We start from the raw sequence: 15,465 nt of genomic DNA on the forward strand, positions 1-15,465 counted from the left end.
GTTCCCAGTACAACAGTTTGTGTCAAAAACTAGGGGACCCAGAAACTAATCTTGTTTATTTAGTGTTTAGATTTTTTGAAAATAACAGCCCATCATCTCTGGTCCCTCCTCTCTGTCATCTTTCTAGCTTGATTTTGCCTTCTGTTTCAGCTTGAATTCTTCCATCACACTAAGGTGGAGCTGAGAAGATGGGATTAGGCCCATTCATTGAGGCCTGCTGGCTTGTACTGAACATGGGACAGGGAAAATAACTTTACGATTTGATTAATTTTCATAGAGCTTACTTCACTTGCTTGATGAAACCAGCCAGCAGGAGGGTCTTCACAGCTTTCCTCAAACCTAAACTTCCAAATATCCCATGATATGTATTCACCCTTTTCATCCATCCCCACGTGGTATTTGGAGGTCAACAGAACACATTCTCCGTGTGAGAAATGGTGCAATCTTGTCACAGCTTCGGTGCTAGCAGTTCCCTCTCTGTCAGCTGCGATACTCTCTTTGCATCGGGAGAGTTCTGCAGGTCATGTGCAGTCTATGGGGACGCATGCTGGAGAAAACCTCTGGTGCAGGTGGGGCACCGTGTGAGTGATGACCTTCAGATGATCAGCCTTAGAAAGAGGGTCAAGTTGAAATTCTGGTAGAATAATTCCCACGTCTACTGTCTGAGCCTTGAAAACTTTTAACTTCTTTGAGGTGGGCAATACTGATCAGATCAAGGATTACCAAGGGAAAAAAGAAAAGCAAATACTGTTCTGTTCTACAGGGCATCTTTCAGCAGAGTTTTCAATAAAACATGATAAATTTCCAGAGCCTATACTTAAGGAAGGGAATATTTCTCTTGGAAATTCACCATAGTATTGTTTGAACTAAGAGGTTTGTGAAAAAGGGAGTCAGTATCGGCATTAAAAAACTTGCCATTAGTTCAGGTTTTTGTTTGTTTCTTTATTCAGGAAAAAAATGCCCAACACAACCTAACACAGCTTTAACCATGACTTCTGTATTTTCAGGGATTAAGCATCTGAAGAGTCAGAGTGATTCAGCGTTTCCAGAGGAAGAAGAGGGAGTTAGTGAAAGGGAAGAGGAGTGGGGCCATTAAAGAGCTTGGCACTGCCTCGGGTCCCGTCACGGAGAGTAACCGAACTGCGCGGCCATGCGTGCGTCCCACCACCGGCCACTGCTTGTGTCCCCGCACCGCAGCGCTCGGCGCGCCGGCGGCGCCGGGGATCCCTGGGGACCGCCCTCGGCTGGGTTTTACAGCCGCCTGCAAATGTGTTCTGTGATCCGTATACCCGAAGACAAACCAGTTATTTTAAAGTCTTTTTTTTTTTCTTTTCATTTTCTATGACTTAGAAATGTAATTTGCAAATGTGCTAGCGACCTGACGTCAGTACTGCCAGAGCTTAACTACTGCGTGAGCTGTACTCTGAGACCTGTTGTAAATAAAACTGATTTGAAAGCTACAAAATAAATAATATGTTCATTTAGACAAGATTGTATGGTGTACAATGGATTTGTTTAGCGTGCAGAGAAATGTTCATATAAAATAATCCTTTCCATTAAGGGCAGCTCTTACCAGTGTTGTTTGAGTTATTTACATTAATGTAGATAGATACAAACAAAGCAGAGAGGACTCTTGGTCTAGTGAAGAAGGGTGCAAAGACATTCTTCCCTCTGTTCCCTGGATACGCAACACTTAAAGTAGCACTTGTCTCGCTTTTGGTCTGAGGCTGCCCAGTCACATCAGCCAAAAAAATTTCTCTTTTGATTTGGGAATCAGAGGAAACACCCCGTGAGGGGGGTCCCACACACCAGCTGAGCCACGGAAAATGCTGATACTCACCTTTGTCGCCTGCAGCCAGTCCAGGCACGGCCTCCTCTGAGAAAGAGGGACAGACTACCCTGCCTTTGTCACAGTTTCAGCTGGTAAATGGCAGTATATCAAGCTGCAGTGATTTATGTTCTGTCTGAGACCTAGGGTTTTTGGTTCAAGTTTGGCATGGTTCGCAGTAACATTGTCATTTGTCAGACCATGCAAACTCTGGGCCGTAAAATGAAATAAAGTGGAGAAGGAAAACCATGTTTCTTCAAAGTCATGCTTGACAGATCAGTTCCTTTTTTATCAATGGCCAATTTTTAGAGCAATTCACTGTCTTTTTGTATTAACTGTTTGCCTTTGATATGAAGTTTTAGCCTCTGCTTAGCTTTCCAATGCTTAAAGTCTCTTTTAAAGGACTGAGATAGGGGAAAAAAAAAAGAAAAAAAAAAGAGAGGAAGTGTATAAAAACACACAGAGCCTTTTGTCTATGCCTTGCGTGGTGGTTTCACTCTCAATCTGAGCTCTTCCATGAAGACCTGCTGGGAACAGGATCTGTCAACAAGAGTTTCTTTATATTCGGGAGCCCTCTTTTTGCCCTCCATCCGTATGTCTGTCCTCTTTGTTGCCGTTTTCTGTAGAAACACTGCAAACAGGATCTGTGACTCCAGCTCAGCATGGGTGTGCAAGACGGACTAAAAGAAGAACTCTTCAGTTGTACAGAACCAGCTACGGAACTCAGGGGACTGAGGGCTTTTTATATCACAAACAACAAAAAGAAGGAAGTGACCCTTCAGAAAACATTTGAATAGACCAAAATTAAGACTGGAACAGTAGCAAGAAGAGCTGGGCTCTAGCCCCAGCTTTGCTCTCACACAGCAACCAGGCTCTGGTTGCCACAGTACTCCCACCTGTAAAACAGTCATCGGTGTTTAACCTCGCACCATCTATCTGTGTTGCTAGTTAATAAAGAGCTTTTGATATTAATGGCTTTTTCCTGGTTATTAGTACCCATAGGCCAGATGAGGACCGTCTAGGACAAATGAAAAACGTAGATGAATTATAATACTTGATACCAAGACAAGGTATCGAACACTTTGGAATCTCAACATTTCAAAGGCAACACAAAACACCTGATAAGAGCTTGGAGAATTCATCATTCAACAACACCCCGCTTCAGGATGACTGTTGGACTTGAGGAGGATTACACTTTCTAAATAATAGGAAAAAATAAAAGATGGATTTAGTTTGAACCGGATCTGAGTGTTTCCAGGAATGTTACTGCAGCAACGAGAGGGCAACAATTCTGTTTTACAGCCGTGATTTCGATGAAACATCAAGGTCCGATAAAAGCCTCAGATAGCCACGCCAGTATTTAGATGCATCTCTAAATCCAGGTCTATCATCTCCCCATCTCTAAATATTCCAGCTGTGTCTTATAATTTTAAAAGCCTGTTTCCTTCTCTCTTTCTTGACCCAAGGTTATGCAAGCAGCATGTCTGAGTACAGGAATAGACTGTTCCTTTCTAGCAAAGGGACAGGACGCGTTGCAGAGATTTTACTATAGATCCATCCTGCCAGCTTTTGCTGGTGGGACCTCCTCTGAAGGATGAAGTTGGGATGCACGTTTTTTTATACATCAGACATTTTTAGCTTAAAAAGATAAGCAAACCCTCTTTGTCTGATCTTCCACTTGTGAGGCATACAGCAAGTGGAGCTAGAAGGAAAAAAACAGTATAACAACACAGCCCGGAAAAAAAGTGCTTGTCATGAAGCAGAGCAGAAACATTGCAGTGAATTGTCAGTGAACCCCATGATAGAAATGCCTCGGTGTGGGGATATCAGAAAGGAAGGTCAGAAAAAGCAGTCTGCTTACTAAACTAGGTCATTTCTGGGTTTTGGGGCAGCCTCTGACATTTAAAAACAGCAGCCCTAAACAGAGAGCCTCTCGTATGCTTTGGTGTATAATTGAAAGCTCTGGATGTCTCACAGCATGGTGAGCTCCATACGGGTACACGTGAAGGCTGTAGATCTTTTTGTGGGAGTCAGTGGACAATCATTGTTGCCCAAGGTGTGTATGTCACCAAAGCATGGATTAAAAAAAAAAAAAATCCATTCATTTTGTCTTTTGTTTTAGTGTAAATGAATCGATGATAGGGGATTGAGCAAGTAGATAAAAAGTTAGCGAACACCAAGTGTCTCAAAGAAAATGGCAATATGAACATACCTTAAAGGAAAACTGTGATGACATGTTCCCCGTTTGAGCTGTCTCCTCTCACAATACCTGCCCCTGCTGGACAGTCTTACAGGTTTGGTGGCAGAGGGATTTTTAGAGATGGACTGTATTCATTCCCTGAAAGAGGGCAGATTTACACTAGACATTAGGAAGAAATTCTTTACTGTGAGGGTGGTGAGGCACTGGAACAGGTTGCCCAGAGAAGTTGTGGCTGCCCCATCCCTGGAGGTGTTCAAGGCCAGGCTGGATGGGGCTTTGAGCAGCCTGGTCTAGTGGGAGGTGTCCCTGCCCACGGCAGGGGGGTTGGAACTGGATGGTCTTTAAGGTCCCTTCTAACCTGAACCTGAAGCATTCGATGTTTCTATGATTTTCCACAAACAGGCTGATAGGAAAAAAGAAAGCAGACAAAAACCCACCCCAAGGAACATAGTTTTTTCCTAATGAGCAGCTCTGATTTTTGTCTTTTTCCCCTTCCCTCCTCCATGTTTTAAATCTACCGCCTTTCCATGCTGCGGTACAGTTGCTCTTGTTCTTGCTGCCAAGGTATTGCAGGAAATGTTATTTGCAGAATTGAAAGGAAGCTGTCACCTCAGACTGATCTCAGCCTTTTCCCAGTATCCCTTAAGTCATTAAAGTACAGTAGTTTAAAGGCGTTTTGTTATTGCATTTTACAGCCTTGTTTCTTTTTCTTATGCTATACTTGTTATTTCATGACAGGTTCTTCCCTTCAGAGAGATTTATTGAGACATTGTGCTAATAAGTTATTTGGAAAAATTCCACAGCTTGACTTACAGGATGGTATATGTTGTTTATTCTCCAGGTGCAAAACCAGATAATAAATAGATACAAAGTAAGAGCCAAGATTTAAAAGTAATTTCTAAAGCATAATTTCCACTGAAGTCAGAGGATTTTCATTTGAGAATGGCCACAGATTTTGGCCAACAGCATGCTTTCTTTGGGGGAAATACAGTGTGTAGTGTACAGGAAAGCTTCTCTTATCCTGCTATTGATTTAATTATTGAATTTCTTGCTTTTTTTTTCAGATTGCCATAAATGCTGCTGAAGTCTTCAAAGACTACCCCACTGTCTTCTCATAATGTCATTATTTGTCCCCAGTAATTTAAACTGAAAAATCACCATTAGTTCTTGCACTGCTGGTGTTACTGAACTGAAACTACCGCATCCAACACCCCCAACACCACTGTGTTGACTCCGAGGAAGGGCTGCAGGCAGGGAACCTGCTGCCCATGCTTGGGCCAGGGACTCCCAGGGTGTCCAAGGTCCAGGTCGGTCAGTACGGAAGGGACTTCCAGTCCGCCTGCACATCCTCTAACAGACTACAATACCACGGGCCAAGTCAGTGGCAGCTTTTGCTCTTTAAAAAAATGTATTTATTGCATTCCACAAGGCAAATTGTTGGGTGTCTCTCTGTCCAAGCTCTCTCCAAGCTGGCCAGGGTAGGCTGCAGTGCTGGGGGTGGTCAGGGAGGGAGCTAAGCGGGGCTCCTCAGGCTGCGGGGCTGCTTTTGTACGAGCCTAGCAGCTGGCACCGTACAATGAAGTGTCCCTACCTCGTTGCAGGGTGCCCCTCTCATTTTCTTTCTCTTACAGACCGAGACACAGGGGTTTTTATGAGGGACCTTATTCCTGCGGTACACAAGGTGTCATCTATCCCCTAGCCCTGGGGGCACAATTGTAAGGGCATATTTAAAACATGTTGTCCCTAAAGCTCGTCTTTCTTCCTCTGCTACGGCATCCACATTGGTGCTCAGGCCCACAGCTGTTCTCTTTCTCCTTTTCTTTCTCTTTTTTCTTTTTTTTTCTTTAGCAGCCCAGTGCAATGGTGAGTTGCAGCAAGAGTTTCAGCTGTTCTGTTGGTTCCTGACACGTGCAATTACATTTGACCTTTTCACGCACAGCGTTACTTTTGGCGACAAAGTGGATGCTAAATGTCTCCAATGCTTTGCTGTATTCTCTCCTTTATCCTCCAGTGAGAAGAGCAGCACTTTGGGCAAATCTCAAGCAAGATATTTGCACACCCTCTACAAAACCTCAAGCCACTTGGTAACACGCTGCTAATTTCCAGTTACAGCAATGTTGGCTGATGGAGTTTATACAGTCTATAGAAGGGGTATTTCTGCTATAGGGCTTTTTTTAGGTTTTGTTTTGTTTTGTTTTGCTTTATTAAATAATATGGGCTTTTTAGGGGAGAAAGAATATTTTGTAATACCGTTAGGCAACACAGACTCTGTTTCAATTTTATAATGATTCATTTGCTTAGTATATACTGACCCTTAGTGGTAAACTGAGATTTGAATTGCATTGCCAAGTTTCTGAATTTTGCTTTTCTCTTTGGCCCAACTGTTCAGAAAATGGCAGGAATATTTGCTGTGCATCAGGATAGTCTGTCTATGTAAATAGCCCACATTGTCTCCAACAGACATAATAGGCATGTTAAAATAATGATGACAGGTGTTATTAGCTGTTCTGAAGGGAGGGCTGTGGGAAGCGGGGGTGTCAAAAGGTTATTCCAAAATGCAAAACAAAAACGTTGGCATTGAGAAGCAATACTCTCCACATAATGAGAAACAAATAAGAACTCAGTATCTGGCACTAACGAACACCTCAAGCTAACTGTGGAACGAGTATTAATTAGGTTTCCAAAATAGCATCTTTCTGAAAAGCAGCTGAGGTGTAATATTGCTCCTTATTAATCAAAGCAATGGGACAATGTGAACTCTGCAAAAAATAAATGGTTTGCAGATGGCTGTGTGCATCTTTAATAATGACAGAAGAACACAAGTTACAGCTTTAAATGCCAGAGAGCCTTTCTGCATCTTCTCCTTTTCAGAGAGCGATATTTGCAGTTTTCAAGGCAGCGAGGAAAGTGTGTTGGTTTCTTATTACATTTTCCCTGCAGCATAAATTCTGTTGATGTGCTTCCCTAATCATGCTAATTATACTGCCATATGTTGCTCTCATCTTTCTTTTTCTCTCCTAATGGGACATAGATTCTCTCTTTTGAATATGTCATTTGTTTATTACATTTATCAAGGGTTTTAACATTATATGGAACTTTTAATTGCTTTTTTAAACACTCAGCAGATTGAATATTAAAAACAGACATGAAGGTCAATTATAAATAATATTTAAATTGCTCATGCCATTTTTATTCTCTAATTTACTGGAAATATCAACTCTGTAGCCCTGCTCCTGTACCTACTATTTACTTGAGAACACACACACATCCCCCAGAACTACTCTGGCTGCAGTCATAGTTCTGCCCTACTGCAAACCAGCTTGTGACTAACAGGATAGGGGTCCTTCTCAGACAGGAATGCTAAAATAAAGATGCATTGTGCATCATATTACAATGCTTGACACAAATATGCTGCCATTCATTCCAGTTGTGAACTACTTCACCAAGGGCAAGTCCTACCTGACCAGCCTAGTGGCCTTCTATGATGGAGTGACTACATCAGCGGAGAAGGGAAGAGCTACACATGTCGTCTGTCTGGACTTCTGTAAGGCCTTTGACACGGTCCCCCACAACATCCTTCTCTCAAAATTGGAGAGTTATGGATTTGTTGGGTGGACTGTTCGGTGGATGAGCAACTGGTTGGACGGTCACATCCATAAGGTAGTGGTCAACAGCTCAATGTCCAGATGGAGACTGGTGACAAAGGGTGTCCCTCAGGAGTCCATATTGGGACCAGTACTGTTTAATGTCTTCATTAATGACATAGACAGTGGGATCGAGTGCACCCTCAGCAAGTTTGCAGACGACACCAAGCTGAGCGGTGCAGCTGACACACCTGAGGGACAGGATGCTATCTAGAGGGACCTGGACAGGCTCGAGAATTGGGCCTGTGTGAACCTCATGAGGTTCAACAAGGGTCCTGCACCTGGGTTGGGGCAACCCCCGGTATCAGTATAGGCTGGGGGATGAAGGGATTGAGAGCAGTCCTGCAGAGAAGGACTTGGGGGTACTAGGGGATGAAAAGCTGGACATGAGCCAATAATGTGTGCTCGCAGCCCAGAAAGCTAATCATATCCTGTACTGCATCAAAAGAAGGGAGGCTAGCAGCTCAAGGGAGGTGGTTCTACCCTTCTACTCTGCTCTGGTGAGATCCCACCTGGAGTACTGTGTCCAGCTTTGGAGCCCTCAGCACAGGAAAGACACGGACCTGTTGGAGTGGGTCCAGAGGAGGGCCACAAAAATGATCAGAGGGATGGAGCACCTCTCCTATGAGGACAGGCTGAGAGAGTTGGGGCTGTTCAGCCTGGAGAAGAGAAGGCTCCAGGGAGACCTTATGCAGCCTTTCAGTACTTCAAGGGGGCTTATAAGGAAGATGGGGATAAACTTTTAGCAGGGCCTGTTGTGATAGGACAAGGGGTTATGGTTTTAAGCTAAAAGAGGGAAGATTTAGGCTAGATACAAGGAAAAAATACTTCACCATGAGGGTGGTGAAACACTGGCACAGGTTGCCCAGAGAGGTGGTAGATGCCCCATCCCTGGAAACATTCAAGGTCAGGTTGGACGGGGCTCTGAGCAACCTGATCTAGTGGAAGATGTCCCTGCTCATTGCAGGGGAGGTTAGACTACATGAAGGTCCCTTCCAACCCAAACTATTCTATGATTCTATGAATCTACTGGAGTACCCCAAACAATAAAGGCATTTATAAAGGAACAATAAACATTCCTTTACTGACTGGAAAAACCCCCACTTCTTTCTTAAAGGAGAGAGGTCTCAACGAAAAGTAAGTACAATTTTATAAAAGCATTTAAAGTTGAGTAGTGTTTTTTACAGGGTCATTAGACCCTCAGAGTATCCTCCACTGCAGAACACAATCAGTAAACCAGCTGAATACAGAGAATGCAAGAGACAACCAATTACTATCCAATTATCAAATTAATTCCTAGTATAAAGACACCAGCTCTCTTGCCTTTTATGCAATTGCGTCATAGGTGAATTCGACCCTTTGGCTCATTGAATTTGGATGAAGATAATCTTATCAAGCTTTATACAAATAAACAGCAAATACTTTCATGTTATTTGATGTGTGTTCATGGTATTATGATACAAGTCCCAAAGTCTTACTCTAATGAAAGTCCTTGCAGGTTCAGGAGTGTTGCTTGTAAGTGCATCAGCATTAGGCTCTGTGTGACGATGAGATAGCTCTATAACCACAGTCCAAACAAAAGTGAAAAAACATCTAGTCTCCTTAGCTGTGTTCCAGCTCAAGGCCCAGATTCTACCTACCATTTTGATTTTGACCACCTTATTTTTGTACAATTTTATATCACTTCAGGTTTGCAATAATGATCTATACAGGATGTTACAAATGCATAAAACTCATCAGCTTTAAAGTTCACGTATTATGTAATTTGTCAGAAAAGCAGTTTTGGTTAAGATATTATCTATTCAAGTTCAGCCAATGGAAAGTTCTCCAACAGTTCTCCACAAAAGGGCTATAAGCAAAGGACTTGCCCAAGCACAAGAGAAGTATTTTGCAGCAAAGTTCAGCCCAAAACTGTTAAAATCCCAGTTTTTATAAGACATTTTTCACATTCATAACTTTGCAGTTACGACTTGCTGCTTTGTTCCCAGGGGACTACTTAGACATTCACAGTTTGATAAAATTTCTGAATGTTTGCCCTGGGACATGAAAAAGGTGTCTCTGGAGACCCATTAAACAGTTAAATGACCAGGAAAGTAAAATTATCCCAGGGAAGTGGCCTAAATGTTTGCATAGTGTGTTTGACAGGGGACACTCCTTTCCTCATAGCAGTAAATGCCATTTCCACTCATTTTTCCGAACTAGTTTTCAAGGATGTGATTTTTCAAAGAATTATTTAAAAGTGGATGCACTCCCCTCTCAGGCAAACCTTTGGTTGCTAAACTATTGTAAATTTAAATCTTGCTCATGTAATAACTGTACAGTCTGTTACAAATATACATTTTAGACACTTACCACTGGGGCTCTTGATTTATTTGTTAATTTGAAGTTATTTTGGTCACAGCAGTGGCTCGTTTGACTTCTGGCATCTATACGTCCTTTGCGCATGTAGCTGGGATAGCACCTGGGAAAAAGGAACTGCAAAGAATGTGATATAAAGCAGTTGTCTTGATTTATTTCCATCATGTGCCTTGTTAGGATTTGATACACGTCTAGGTCAATAGGATTCTTTCCATTCATTTCCAATCTGAGTAGGAAGGGGCCCTGTGTACTCCCCGCTCCACTGAACTTGGATGATTAAGTTTACACCACGCCATGGAGGTGCCTCTGAAAGTCGTACCCTTCCTGAAGAATTGTTGCTAACACGAACAGTCCCAGTGACTCCATCAATACCAACCCACGGTAAGAATTTTTGGGGTAAAAAAATGTTCTATTGGTTATGGTTTTCTTCATGGGAGGGCTATTTTACCAGTAAAGGCTAAGAAGGCAGGGCTCACTTAAAGAAACTGTTTTCAGGAGCGCTGTGTGGATGCAAGTGAGCTTGTACGGCAAACTGGCACGGGTATGGAAACAGCGTGGAGCCAGGAGCAGGCGATAGCATTGGAAAAAAACATTTATGCTCCGTCACGTTTCAAAGACAACCACACGCAGATAAGCAAACTCGCTTCAGGAAAGCAAATTTGTAACTAACAGTCAGGAGCTTCACAATCCTTGCCCTCAAATCAAATTTATTTGGGAATATCATCATAGGAAATACGGACAAATACAGCAGAATAAAAACACACAGTTGTAGATTGCCTTGTTGAAAATTAAATAAAAAAATACCGGCTAGATCATAACCCATAGCAATATTACATAATATATCTGTCAGATATCTCAAGATAAAAATACAAAATAAAACTCTTGAGGGCTAATCTATACTACAGCTCCTCGGTGTGCTCAATGCAGGGGTACATGCCCATAATGCTGTGGAGAGATGCATATACAAACACCATTTCTTATGGCCCCATGCAGTGTTTTGGCAGCGCAGCCTTACGGGTTTCAGAGATAAACTGTTGCTGAGGGAGAGGCCCTCTCAAAAAGCCTTTCTGCCATCCGAATGCGAATTTCACCCATGGTCAAAGACTTAACTAACGTGTGTTGGCTATATCGGTCTTCTCCACCAAAGAAAATTTGTCTTCGTCCAAAAAAACACACTAAGCTTTGGGTCATGTCCAGGTAAAATCTTGCTAAGAATAAAGACAGAAAGAAAGAAAGAGGATCAGCTGGCTTTAAAGAAAAACTAAGGACTCTTCTTCTTGTATTTCAGTAACATCTACCACAGTGATCAAAACTGAATACAAATAAGCAAATAGGATTTTTTTATACACAAATCACATTTCTATATTAATGAATGAGTTCTGCAGGTAATGATTGCCTCCTGTGAGATCAGGAGCTCCTCCTAGTTTCTGCCATGGGACATCCTGGTGCCTGCCATAATAACAGGACACTGAGAGCCCCACAGGATGCTCCGAGTACTCTGCGGAATCTGTCACAATTTCTGCTTGTATTTCCAGGAGGAAATTCTTGCAGAGTATATAAATCATGATGGGATACTGACACAGGAAAAAAAAGTCAAGTTCAACTATGGTAAAAGTCTGAAATTCAAAATACAATAAAACCACTAAATTCTCATTGCTCCAGACTTTCAGTCTCGGTGAATCATAAATTACAATGTTGAAGAACACTCTTGTAACAAACAAATACCTAACTGGCCTAGTGGTTAAAGATATCAGTCATCTTTTGTTCTTTTCAAATTTGGTGGGAACTGCAGATGCTCAACATCTCTGAAAGTCCCAAGTTCTCACATCTTAAATAAGAAGATTTTCCACTGCCACAGCATATGGCAATTTACAATTAAAAAAAAAAGTCTGATATGACCATTATGTTTCTTCTCTTGTCATAATGACAATAAGAAGCTAAAAGATGGTTTACGTTTTATTATAAAGGAAAAAAAAAAGAGTCCAACATTCCCAGAAAAGATGCAAAGGTGCACGGAGTGGTCCAGGTTACTAATGATTTCCTCAAACACTAGCAGAGAATATATAAATTCTTAACTCTTAGCAAAAAATATCAATTGCGTTATAACATATATGATACAATTTCATTCGTTAACATTTCATCCGTTAACCGCACTGTACAGAAATTTGTCCATGCTAAATACAAGCCTTGGACCAGATACACAAAACAATTTAAATGCACTTTTTACATCCTATATGCACAAACATTTCTTAAGTTAAAACTATGCACGCTACTTATGCATAGCGTGTATATGGCTTACATATTCAATGACAGGAATTCCACCTTTTGGCATGCCCTTATCCGGGGGCTCGGAGTTCACACTGTTCCCAGCTCGATTTCGATTGCTCCGCTGTCAGAAAAGAGACAGTCAACAGATACGGACGTGTAAGTGTCCCTCAGTCTAGGGTGACTGGTTTATGATTCCTTCTTCAATCGGGACAAAGCGTGCCCTTGCTGAGGTCGAGCCTGACGCCTGTTGAGCTCCGGTTAGATCCCTGAAGCAGCAGATGAATAGAACATAGGTCTCAATTGTCCATCGGCCTCTGCACAGAGGGGAGTGCCACCGCCCCCACGAGTCCTCTTCAGAGTGGACCATGGCTGATTGTAAAGACTTTTTGGTCAGTGAGGTAATAACCACAGGGTCCGAAAAGGAGAACTGGGAGTGCAGCGACCCGAGCCACCCGAGCGCCTACAACGCGGAGGGGAGGGTGGAAGTTTCCTGGCAGGTTCCAGCAGAGGGAAATGAGGTTGGCTGCAGCTGCGTGGGACGGACGCCTGGGCTAGCCAGGGGGGGGTCACGTGCAGCTCGAGGGGAGCGGAGATGAAAATGGAGTCTCTTTCAGGGCACAGTTTGGGCTGGAGGGCTCATTCTGAGGCTTCTTGCAGAGGTAACTGCCTGCGTGCTCCGTTTTCACTGCCTCTCAGAGAAAGATGGCCTGGTGTTTTCTTTTAATGGAACAAACACTAGCAAGGATTTGCTGGATCCCTGTTGTCACCTTTGTATTGGAGACAAACCGTGATATAAGGCCTCAGTGCCACCTTCCCGTTCTGCCTGAGAGGCAACACGCTATTTTGATGAAGTGAAGCAATTTTCTTGTATTCCTGCAGCTCTCTCTTTCGCCCTACAAAACACTAAGCACCAGCTTCGTGGTAGGGCTGACACCATCGCTGATGTCTTCCAAAACACTATAGGACTGAGAATGCTTTCATCTTTAATACTGGATGCTATTTAAATAATTTTAATTACTTTTAAAGAGATACTTCAAATATGGATTTGTTAAACACCAGTTCTCTCCATATGGCAGCCACCGCAGTGGGGAAGAATCATCATCCACGCAGGCTGGTCAGTGTAACTCTACAACTTCCCTGTACAGACTACATATTTTTATTTTCAGATATTTTACGGAAGCTAACAAGTAGGACTTTAACGTTGCATGCAGCGTGGTTGCATGACCAAGTATCTACAACAACGTTTCATTTTGACTGTCCGTTTCCATTGGATGCCAGTAGCAGTGACATGTTACAGTAGTCCCGGGCAGATGATAAATGTCGTGTTTTCACATGTCTCATGGTTAACTGGAGATGTCTGGTGCCAGTGATGCAATAAAGCGAGGTCCAACTTTGGCTGAAAAAGGTATTTTGGCTAGTTTAAGAAAGCGAAATAGAAGAGAAAATAGCAACAACAAATACAACTGAAATCTTGCGAGCTGTTAAGTGCCTTGAGTTACCAGCTCGAGGTTTTACATTTTACTCTTTGATCATTTGTCCAATCACTCTCCACAGAAACAGGATGATCCAAGAACAAGTTGACAGACATCAGCCTCTGAGAGCATGGGGTAGGAACAGCTAGAGTTCTTCTTTTCTCCTGCAACAGAGGTCAAATGAAAATTCACAGCGATTTTAATTTTTTAGATTTTTAATACTATTACTTCCAGTATTTAATATACTTGAATTGAGGATGTTTTATTGCACGACCATTTAGTCTGACATTAAGGATTCAGAGATGTAGAAGTACTGCTTTTCCCTTCTTTATATTGAATGGGTTTTAGGGGGAAATAGGAAGTGGGCTGTACGGCCATTTCAAAATTTTGTAATAAAACCACAACTAGAATAGAACAAAGAGAATAATAATAGCAATAAGCAAGTTTTTATGGTATAAAACTCTCCCCATTATAAGAAAGAAATGACAAAATTACCTGTCCTGCCTGAAATGTCAGAAGCTTTTAAGAAATCACAGGTCTAGTTCTGTATCAGTGCTTCTTTCTGCTCGGTGGCTTTTACTATATCTTCTGACTTCTTACAGTGTTTAGGCTCACCTGGAAAACAAACAAATGTGGTTTGGAACCTGAGTGAGGAAGTTACCCAAGCTAAGAGCAGCCCTAGACCGACAGGAACTTTTTCCCCTGACTTCTTTAAGTTTAAAATGAGGTTTCAGTCACCGCTTTCTTTAATTGCTGTCTCACCATAGTAAGCAAAGGATTGAATTAACTAATCATTATGGTTTATCCATAAGGCAAAGGATAGAATGAAAGCAATAGATCACAGCAAGAAACAAAAATATGAAGGCATTTACATAAGTAAGTGTTAATAAAGTGGGCTTGGTTTTGGTTTATTTTATCTTCCAATTTACTGAAAGTCAAAATTCACCCTCTACAGAGAAGTGCTGTTTAAATCCTCTTTAATGTAGGCTCTCAAATTGGGAGTAAGCTTCTCTTCGATAATGAAAGATGCCAGTGTCAAGTTCTAAGAATTCAATTAATTCAATCAGATAGGAGAAATGACACCGAGTGACACAAGCAGCTTTCAAACTAAGTGATACAACATGAATTTCAAACCAATAATCATAATATCAAGCTGTTGCTTAAACCCTTCAGTAATTTTGAAAGAGTACAGCTGAGGAAATTATGAACTGAGACAGAGGAGAATGTAGACAATTTACAGTGTTATTTACTATCTATACAGTAACTTCTCAGTTTTAACCAGTTGATTGAGTGACCCCACCAGTGGTTAATAATGCTGAACTGAAAATGTGAAAAAGGAAAAGCACAAAAGTCTCAAAAGCAGAGAAGATGAGCTCAAAGAACCATAAAAACTATAAGAATAGAGGCAGGGAAAGATTTTTGAAAGATGGAAAACAAAGGTACAAGCAGCTGAAAGGGAACACGGATGATGTGTGATCTGAAAGGAAAATTCAAAGATGGTGAGTTGAAGCTGAAGAAGAGGCTCACAGTTTCGAAAACAGAAAGAGAGGGAAGGGAACTCATGAGAACGAGGAAAGAAGAAAATTAATAGCTATGAATTCACCATGGCATCACTGTAAACAAGTGAGAATTGCTACTGATTTTACCCTCGTTTCATTGCCATGAACAGTGGCGGAGTGGGCACTGCCCACGCTG

The 15,465-nt window shown here is 42.0% G+C and overlaps 2 protein-coding genes across 8 annotated transcripts in view; one reads left to right on the plus strand and one right to left on the minus strand.

The window, feature by feature from the left end:
* PPP1R1C (protein phosphatase 1 regulatory inhibitor subunit 1C) overlaps positions 1–2,965 on the plus strand; it is a 54,731-nt gene extending 51,766 nt beyond the window's left edge. The window contains 1 exon segment of the mRNA XM_063341437.1: positions 1,008–2,965. Coding sequence (XP_063197507.1) covers positions 1,008–1,096 — 89 coding nt within the window. The 3' untranslated portion in view covers positions 1,097–2,965.
* A 7,755-nt stretch (positions 2,966–10,720) lies between these two features.
* The window catches only part of PDE1A (phosphodiesterase 1A), a 189,545-nt gene continuing 184,800 nt past the window's right edge, over positions 10,721–15,465 (minus strand). For all 7 annotated transcript variants that reach the window (XM_063341665.1, XM_063341664.1, XM_063341663.1 and 4 more), the window contains 2 exons: positions 14,266–14,385; positions 10,721–13,934 (listed from right to left, as the gene is read on the minus strand). In XM_063341665.1, the coding sequence (XP_063197735.1) occupies positions 14,309–14,385 (77 nt within the window). In that variant the 3' untranslated portion in view covers positions 10,721–13,934; positions 14,266–14,308. The remainder of the gene's footprint in view (positions 13,935–14,265; positions 14,386–15,465) is intronic.

Source organism: Chroicocephalus ridibundus, chromosome 7, assembly GCF_963924245.1.
Source record: "Chroicocephalus ridibundus chromosome 7, bChrRid1.1, whole genome shotgun sequence".
In the NCBI taxonomy this organism is placed as follows: domain Eukaryota; kingdom Metazoa; phylum Chordata; class Aves; order Charadriiformes; family Laridae; genus Chroicocephalus; species Chroicocephalus ridibundus.